Source organism: Amaranthus tricolor, chromosome 1 (genome assembly GCF_026212465.1).
Source record: "Amaranthus tricolor cultivar Red isolate AtriRed21 chromosome 1, ASM2621246v1, whole genome shotgun sequence".
Lineage (NCBI taxonomy): Eukaryota > Viridiplantae > Streptophyta > Magnoliopsida > Caryophyllales > Amaranthaceae > Amaranthus > Amaranthus tricolor.
This window is the reverse complement of record NC_080047.1, coordinates 4,107,501-4,116,726: the sequence shown is the minus strand read 5'-3', so window position 1 is coordinate 4,116,726 and position 9,226 is coordinate 4,107,501. Positions and strand designations below refer to the sequence as shown.

The following is a 9,226-nucleotide window of genomic DNA, read 5'->3' as shown; positions in this document are numbered from 1 at the left end:
ATTACCAAATTTACCAGTAAAATTGCAGCGACGGAAGAACAGTGCAAGAGAAGCTGGGTTTTTAGAGGTTCTTGGCACATGAAATTATTTAATCGAAGTAAGGACAATTTAGGAAGTAAGGACGAAAAGATTATACTCCATTTCCGTATGAGAGGAAAGTAATTCTCGAGAATTAAATAGGTTGAAATTTGGGAAGGAATTTAATCCCCTGCCGACATTAGCACAATGCGGAATACTCCCCCACCTCCCTTTCAATATTTTGTCCCATTTTATTTGGATACGTTTATTTAGATATATAAAATTAAATCTTTGTATCTTTAGTGGTGTATAACTAAAAATTATAAAAATTTTAATTTTTGCTTTGAGACGAATTAAACAAGATTCTACTTGATTATGTTTTAACTTATAGATTGAGAATAAAATATAAATTAAGAATAGATCGTAAATAATAGTATCAAAAAATCAAATAAGACAAAATCACTTAAACGGAAGTGATATTTCTTTTGTGTTATATACTTATATTTGAGATTAAAAAAAATTCTTCTTATTTTGGTTTACATGAGTCCAAATTGTAAAACCAAACAACACACCCACTCTCATTCTAGTGTTGAAGTTCAATTATTTAAGGGCAATGATACATCCCTAAGGGATGTAAATAAAAATTAATAAATTTTCTTTTTTATTAATAATTTTAATTTTTTAAGAGAATTTAATCTAAAAATTAAAAAACGAGTAATGTTTTATATAATAACTTTAACTTCCTAAGAAAAAATAAATGTTAAAATAATTAAATATAATTCAATGTTTATATTTCCAAAACAAAAATAATATTAAATTATATAAATTAAATACAAGATTTTTTTTTTATATGTACAACACTAATAGCTATATATATATATATATATATATATATATATATATATATATATATATATATATATATATATATATATATATATATATATATATATATATATATATATATATATATATATATATATCATTTTCATTATTTAAACTTGTTGACTAAATAAGTTTCTTTTTGAATTATTGTATCCCATTATTTCGGTCATTTTAGTTTATAGTGATTTACTGACTATCCCGTAAAACATCATGATAATAAAATATGAATATCTTAAACAATAAGCATATACTTTAAACTACTTTATATAGCATAATCTTTTGATATGATAGAAAATAGTCTTGTACATAGTTTTAGCACGTCAATATCTTGAACGTTATTTTGGCCAAGTCAGCACATGTGAAATCTCTTATAAGCATTTGGCCAGAGGCAGCCTTACATATGGACCCTAAATGACACATGTGATAGCCCGCATGGCTTTAGGAGTTTTTTTTTAAGAAAAAATACAAAGTCAGAATTCTATTTACAATAATTTGGAGCAATTTAAGGTTAGCTAACCTTCATGCAAAGTTAAATACTTTTAAGATAAGTAATGACAATAAAAACTAAAGCCCAAGATACATAAGTTGTTTAATGAGCCACCAAATACAACAAAAACATTGTTCCAAACCTATCAACAAAACAAGAATGCAAAGCTCTTAACAATTAGCCCAAACATACTAAGTAATAACCATTAACCTATCTATGATACTACTAATTAAGCAAACAAGATAGAAGTAACAAGTAGCCCAATAAGTGCAGAGACTTGAGCCAAAGGAGCAAGACGAAAGCCCGAGTTATGCGCCTTAGATGGGCCTGGAGACTCCGGTGGAACTCCGACCAGAGGCGAATGTGGAGACATGACATCCACAGCCAACCGTTGACCATTGATGCAATGGTCAACGTAACCACTAATAAAGTACGTTAAATCAGGATGTTCAAGCTTCAAATGAGTGTCACCATCAGTGAAGGTAGCAGTGGATTTGGTTATATCACAATGATAGTATCCATATTTGTCTACTTGTAGAACTGAATCATTTTGGTATATAAAATCTGCACCCAACAATTATAAGGCGGTTATCATAGAAACTTCTAAAAATATATAAATAATAGATGATGATATCGATTTTATTAGCAAAATATTTACAAAACTAAATTCATTAAGTCAATCAATAAGAATATGTTAAATATAAGTAAACTATTAAATATTTCAAAAATTTACTTATAATGCCGATCGTATAGAATATATATTTACTGAAGGAAATATCCATAATTGACGCGGAACTTAAACGAATTGTAACATAAATTTAATTTATTTTAAATACTTCTTCTGGTTTTTTTATCTCCAAATAAAAATACTAGTAGGAAAGATATGGGTGTTAGTACTTTATATTTACAAAATACAAAATGTCCTTGGACCTAAGTTAAAAAATAGAAGTTTTGTCAAAAATGAATTTATAAAAATACTAAATTCATCAGAATTATTTTTCTAATTTGAATATTTATTTATAATTCTTAAAAATAGACGTTATAATTCTTAAAAAAATATAAACATCATTAACCATCCAAATCATGCATTGGAGTATTGAACTTTTTAAAAAATATAACAAAAACTTGCTTCCATTTATTATATTAATGAATAAAGTATTTTTTTTGGTGGTGAAAATAAAATATTTAGTTTAAATATTTCATAAGGGTGGAATGAAAAACTTTTAACCAATAAAGAAACTCACTTGTATTTCTCCAAATAAAATAATAATTTAATCTATAAGAAATTAATTAAATTCTAAAAAATTGCAAAAAGAATTAAAAAAATAAAAGAGAAAAGACATACGAAGGGAATCACCAACATGGAACCTCTTAGAAGCAGCCCATTCATCATAGAAAGTAGTATGATTTCCCTGAGGAACTGTCCAATTAATTCTACCACCTACTACAAATGTCTTAAAACCTTTCACTTCTCCTAATTGCATCAATATTACAATAATTAAAAACATCATTAGAGAACTAAATCCCATATTAATTCTCATTTTCTTGCAATTATTTTTCTATTTTATAAATTTAAATATTTTTGCTTTGAATTAATTTGCTTAATAATGGAGTAAATAAATTTGATAAGGAAAGCTTGTTGAATTTATAATGAAATGGAAGAAGAAAAGGGGAATGTATACGGGAGTTTAAAACGGTTGAATTAAGTTGAAAAATTGAGGATTTTTGGGGACGTGGGGGAAGTTATTATTATTAGTATTAATATGTAACCATGATTTTCTTGTTCACATTTTGGAAATTAACGTGGAGAAGATTTGAAATTAAATTTTTTTTTTCCCTCTTTTTTATTAGAAAAGTAAATACGTATTTCTTTTTTAAAACATATAATAATAATTAATTGGCTGATGTAAGTATGTAACTGCAAATCATCACAATTACTTTAAAAGTTAATGCAACTATTATTTCAAAAACAAAAAAAAAAAAAAATCAATGCAACTGCAAATTACAATATTTTGCATAAGCAAATTTCTTTGCCTATACCATTTTTTTTTATTATTATTTAAAATTTCCAATACTTCTTCATCCATGTGTGTGTCCTTTTTAAATTCACGAACATTTTCTTTTTTATACGTTATTCAAATTTTTATTGTTATATCTTCAATTTGACATAAGCAGATTTATACAATATATATTAGGGACAAAGTCACATCAATGAAACAAGATTCTTAAATACTATCTCTTCAAAATTGAGTTTAATTTCAGTTAGAGTAAATATCACTTTTTTTTCGATTTACCCTGGTTAGCTGGACCCAAGCTCTTACCTAAACAAAATAGTACTTGATTTAACTAAAATAAAACTCCAATCTCAGTTTAATTTAATTTTAAGAAAATTTACCCAGAATAATAAAATTTGATCTATTTTCATACAATAATTCTACTATTAATGAACCTGAAAATATTAGTTTTCTCTCAGTTAGCCAATGTGTTCAGCTTCAATCGATCTTAAAACGACTGAAATCAAAAAACTGAATCGAACCCAACTCAGAACAACATTCAACCGAGATGATAAGCAAGACTCCTCCGGACGTCCACGATTCTACAACAAAACTCTTGTCGATTACAGAATCATTACACCGATTGATTCACAATTATGTTGTAATACCAGACTAATAAAAGTTACATTATAATTTAGTACAAAATCAGAAAAATATAAATCCCAATGGGTTGAATCAACTGATATTGTCATGGAAACTAAATTTTGATTGGATTTCTCTTGCTTTTTCATCATATTTTAAACTCCGTCTAGGCAAAAATGACGGAAACCTTGCAATTAGTAAGGACAACGACAATGTAGGGATTAAAATACAATCTCTATTTCGTAGACATAATGATTCACCTACTGAAAAAACTTCCTGGTACTGAACCCGTCGACAGATTACATACGTTTAAAATCTGAACACAGCCCATGGGTTTACCCGGGCAGAGCTGCAGTAGGAATTCAATAACGACGTCTGCTCCATTATAATTTATAATGGCTACTCTTCACCCCCCCCAATCTTAACCCAGAAGATCAGCGGATGGTGTAAACGGGATTTTATTATAAAGAATGAAGCAATTTTCAGTCACCATAGAATTTCTGCACAGGACAAACGTAAACAAAGTCATTTCATGTCCTCCCTCGAGTCTGGAAAGCTTACTACATAAAACCCATTTTCAGTGCGAGATCTTGCAAGAGATAGCATATAGTAAAAGGAAAAAAAGAAATACGAGATGACAAGATATGAAGAAAAAGATCGATTACCTCAATGGAGAATAACATCCTCTAGATTTCTCATTTAAGCTTTGCTTGCAAGACTAGCTTCCTGATCAGCAATCATTTCTTGCAAGTGCTTACGTTTCTCGGCTCTGATGTCAAGAATACTCGGTGCAGTGGGTTCAAGACTTCCGTGCATCTCGACAAGTTCGAAGAATTCTTTCTTAGCCAGGCTTTTCTTCTGAACTAGTTCATCAACCACAACATCTACAAGCTTTCGGTTTCTTTGTAAGATCTGGCAAGGAAAAAACAAAATAAAGCAATTGAAGCAGCGTATAAATACACTTCCAAAACTATATTGAAGTACTATACCTTTTTTACGCGTTCATAACACATGTTGACAATCCTTAAAGCCTCCAGATCAATGTCCTGAAAAAATAGGTTGCAGTGTAGAAGTACAAGAAAGTTAGCATTTTTATGAATCGGTATATGCAAGTTCAAACCAGAAATTTAGACCTGGCCTCAAGTCTTTAAGCACAAACAGAGCGGAAAATTTAAAACTTAGAAGCAATTGTTGGGAATACATACATCAATTTTTTCAGAAACCCAGAAGTTGTTCAAGCCGTGATGTTTCTCAGACAGGCCACCAAGAACAAAAGTCCGAGCTGCTGAACGAGCATTATCAGCTGTTTCAGCCCATATCGTGCTTAGCTGCAAGAATGCAATTGAAGTCATGTTAGTCTTTTATACAGACCACACACATAAACGCGATACAACATCTAGCCACAGTCGACTATTTAGTTAGAAGAGTACACTAAATAAGCACCATCGTCTATCAGGGATGCACTACCCATTTAACATTCATCAGAGGTACAAAAATGAATGTCCAGAAATAGATTGGAAATCACGAGAAAAGGATCATTCAAATATTTAACAACTTAGTGACTTCAAAGCCTCTCAAAATTTCAGAAACGTCCACTATCACAAGATTCACTAATCTCCTTGCGAATTGCAAATCAATATAAGAGAATTATGGTCGGTTTTGGGTTATTTTAGGGTCATTTTGAGCGAATAGCTAATTCAAAAAGCGAATTAACTGGCGAACTATGTTACACTAGAAATGTCTCGCAGGTAATTTCAAAATTTAAATCAGTGAAGTGCAGCTTGGCATTACAACTAAATTTACGGAGCTACATTTCAAAACTAGTTTAATAAGAGTTTGTCGCTTTCTAGTAACAAGCTCTCCATCAGTTTGTTTCATTACGAAAATGATTGCCTCACAACTCCCAACATAGTACTGCATCAAAAAGTAGTACCCAACATAAAAGGGGCGTCCCATAATTATAGAGATAAGCTTAGATGAGCCTTGTTGTAACTCGCAACTCAAGGCAGTCCACAATCTAAATAGAAGACAAGCACTAAACTTAAGCAAGTAAAATAAGAAGGAACATATGGCAAACAAAATTATCTAGAGAACCAAATAAAATTTAGGAATGACCATATAACAAAAAGACACATAGATTGGTAGCATAAATAATTGTCTACAGATTAAATTCTCACAAGAAAAACAAGATAACGGCTACAAGATTTTATATTTCCAAGATGTAACACAGATCATGCAGATTTTCTCACCTGGTCTTCACCATACCATAACTCATCAGCTGCTCGAGATGCAAGCTGAACTGTAATATGATCCAAAAGAGACTGCCGACTGCACACAGAAAATGACACAAAGATGAGGTGTTTGTTTGCATGCAGGCCGTAACTAGCTTAACGCATCTTAAGAAACCATGAATAGACTATGCTGGACGTGTTTTAACATCTGCTAGCTACTCTTGAAATTAGCACATAAATTATGAAGTCCCTAATTTAGATTTTTTTTTTTCTTGAGGCACTTAGTGTTACTTTAGGGAGTAAACTGACAAAGTATGTATAAAAGCGGCAGTCTTCTAAATTAAGGGAGTAAACTCAAGACTGGTTACCTCATCTCTGGATTTTGTACTTCTCCTAGTTATTAGCAGTGCGATTTACTAGTATTAGACACGTATTACCATTACTTAAAACTCCCTTTAGTTGTTTCTTTCTCAAAAATTGTTTGAAGTGGTATAGAAGCTTACTAAACATGCATCCTCATACAGTATTATACTGACATCAGCTAGATCTAGATTGGCTGTCAAGAAGCAATGTACCTTAACAGTCCTTCCTTAAATTTGACATGATCCAATTTTGAACGAACATAACCAAGTTCCCTACCAGCCCTAGGAGCAATATTCAGCTGCACACATAGCAAGTGAGAAAACAATACAATACTCTTATAGAGGAACACTTCATCAACGAGCATGATATGTAAAAATGATGGAAAGCCAGGATCATACAAATTCTATATTTCTAAGATCAGGAAAGTTCACAGCTGCTATAGCTTGTGCTGCTTCATTAAGAGCTATTCGCTTCCACATTTCTGCACTTCTATCCTTCCTGTCAAGCATTCCTCTTTCTTCCAATTGTGCAGCTTGTAATAAATCATCAGTTGTAATCTGCAAACGGCAGTAAATATCATTAAGAGTTGTTTCAAAGCCAGTTGGCTTATCATTGTTAACCTAATGGAATGGGAATGCATGTCATTCTGTTTCTTTCCAATAATCTGAAGGGTAAACTGATGATTATTAGTAATATATGCCCACGTAAATTCCAGTAAGTAAAAAATTGACAAATTATACAAAGTGTAATGATTAAAAGCTACGTTACCTCACTTCTTCCATCACGCAACATACTCAGAGCAGCAACCTCAATAATATTTGCAAGCTCCGCCCCCACCATTCCATCAGTCATACTAGCAACAGCCATATAGTCCACATCATCAGCCATGGGTTTCTTGCGAGCATGGACCTAAGCCAAGAAAGACACATAAGACTAGTAAATACATATTCAAAAAAAGGTTCGCCCAAGAGGGCGACTTGTAGAAATACTACCACATAGTCCCTCCGTCCCAAATTGGTTCTAATATAAGCAGTGACACAAATGAGGATAGGTTGTGTAGTCAATTAGTGTTATTACGGATGAAGTATTCATGTAGGCCAAAGGAGGACAGATAATATGTGAGTAAGGTGGGGATGAAGTGGAGTAAATGGGCAAAGTAAGAACAGGTAAACAATTCGTGGGTCCATGCCAATGATAGTAATGTTAGAACTAAATTGGGACGGAAAACTATGAAAATGTTAGAGCTAATCCAGAACAAGAGGAGTATCGTCCATGTAGGTTTTACAATGGTATCTGGCTCATGAATACAATGAAAATAAAGCTGTCACACCTGTAGAATTTCAATACGCCCTTGGAGGCTAGGTTTAGGAATATGAATCTTTCTGTCAAACCGACCAGGCCTGACAAGTGCCGGATCTAAAATGTCTGGTCTATTTGTAGAAGCAATAGTGATTACTTCCCCTCTGCCTTCGAAACCATCTAAGCACACAAGAAGCTGCCATTAAACAAGGAATATTAACAATTAATGTCAGAGATTTCATTTGTTCATCTTCTTCAACAACATAAATTAGGTTGAGCAGGACATCGGAATAACCTGGTTTAGTGTAGCATCACGCTCTTGTCCACCTGAACCCTTTATAAGACCACGCTCCCTCCCAACAGCATCTAATTCATCAATGAAGACCACTGCTGGAGCCTATCGAAGTCCCAAACCATTAAAGACATAAAGTTTACTCACTTTCTTTGCACAGAAAGCATACACATGAGATAACAGAGGAGAAATTTAGTGAACAATCAAAGTTTATGCAAAAACCAAAGAGGATATGACTTGTCAGCTAAAATTACACATGTATTGTCACACATTTAAAGGTCTTCAATTGTAAACATAAGAGTGAAAAAGATTATCTATTTCTAGCAAAATTGCATATAAGTAGTAAAATGCTGCTTACATTATCTTTTGCTTCTTGGTAAAGTGCTCGCACACGAGAAGCACCAACCCCAACATATATCTCCACAAATTGAGAAGCGGAAATAGAGAAAAAGTTTACACCAGCTTCACCAGCCACAGCTTTTGCTAAAAGTGTCTTTCCAACTCCAGGGGATCCACAAAGAAGAATGCCACCTTCAATATGATGATGTAACAAATGATTAATACTTCAATAAAAGAGAACTTGTAATCAACAAATTGACTAAGCCAATCCAAAATGGCACTAATAGCTCAAAGAAAGTCTATATCTTGTACCTTAAGGTTGTTTACTAAATTAAATTATGTGTGCTTATTTATGTGAAAATCAAACTGATGCGTGCAATCAAGGGTCAATGTATATTTTGAAAACTTGATAAGTAATGATTTTAAGGAAGCTGATTCATTCATGCTGGAGCAGAGCCAGCCAATCCTTTCCGGTTTTCCCTCACCTTCTGACAGCAACTATATGACGTCAACAGTCAAGGTAAAATTGTTTAGGCATTGGCCTGTGATGCAGACTGAATTTCAAGTAGAGTTTAAAATCAAGCATATGCTGTCTACTGGCATAAAATCTGATGCTTGAGCTTCTAACAAACAATTTGATGGTTGTATGTCGTCTACTAGTTCATCTTTTATGGGT

The 9,226-nt window shown here is 32.4% G+C and overlaps 2 protein-coding genes across 3 annotated transcripts in view; both read right to left on the bottom strand.

The window, feature by feature from the left end:
• Positions 1-1,577: 1,577 nt before the first annotated feature.
• LOC130799788 (early nodulin-like protein 7) lies at positions 1,578-2,931 on the bottom strand. Its single transcript, XM_057663026.1, has 2 exons — positions 2,736-2,931; positions 1,578-1,954 (listed from the first exon to the last, which is right to left on the bottom strand). The coding sequence occupies exons 1-2, from the start codon at positions 2,929-2,931 to the stop codon at positions 1,620-1,622; spliced, it is 531 nt and encodes a 176-aa protein (XP_057519009.1). The 3' UTR covers positions 1,578-1,619.
• Positions 2,932-3,973: 1,042 nt separating this feature from the next.
• LOC130799774 (probable inactive ATP-dependent zinc metalloprotease FTSHI 2, chloroplastic) overlaps positions 3,974-9,226 on the bottom strand; it is a 7,563-nt gene continuing 2,310 nt past the window's right edge. For both annotated transcript variants that reach the window (XM_057663007.1, XM_057663016.1), the window contains 11 exons: positions 8,570-8,742; positions 8,215-8,316; positions 7,951-8,115; positions 7,389-7,529; positions 7,019-7,177; positions 6,833-6,918; positions 6,276-6,354; positions 5,232-5,354; positions 5,016-5,072; positions 4,692-4,938; positions 3,974-4,526 (listed from right to left, as the gene is read on the bottom strand). In XM_057663007.1, the coding sequence (XP_057518990.1) occupies positions 4,726-4,938; positions 5,016-5,072; positions 5,232-5,354; positions 6,276-6,354; positions 6,833-6,918; positions 7,019-7,177; positions 7,389-7,529; positions 7,951-8,115; positions 8,215-8,316; positions 8,570-8,742 (1,298 nt within the window). In that variant the 3' untranslated portion in view covers positions 3,974-4,526; positions 4,692-4,725. The remainder of the gene's footprint in view (positions 4,527-4,691; positions 4,939-5,015; positions 5,073-5,231; positions 5,355-6,275; positions 6,355-6,832; positions 6,919-7,018; positions 7,178-7,388; positions 7,530-7,950; positions 8,116-8,214; positions 8,317-8,569; positions 8,743-9,226) is intronic.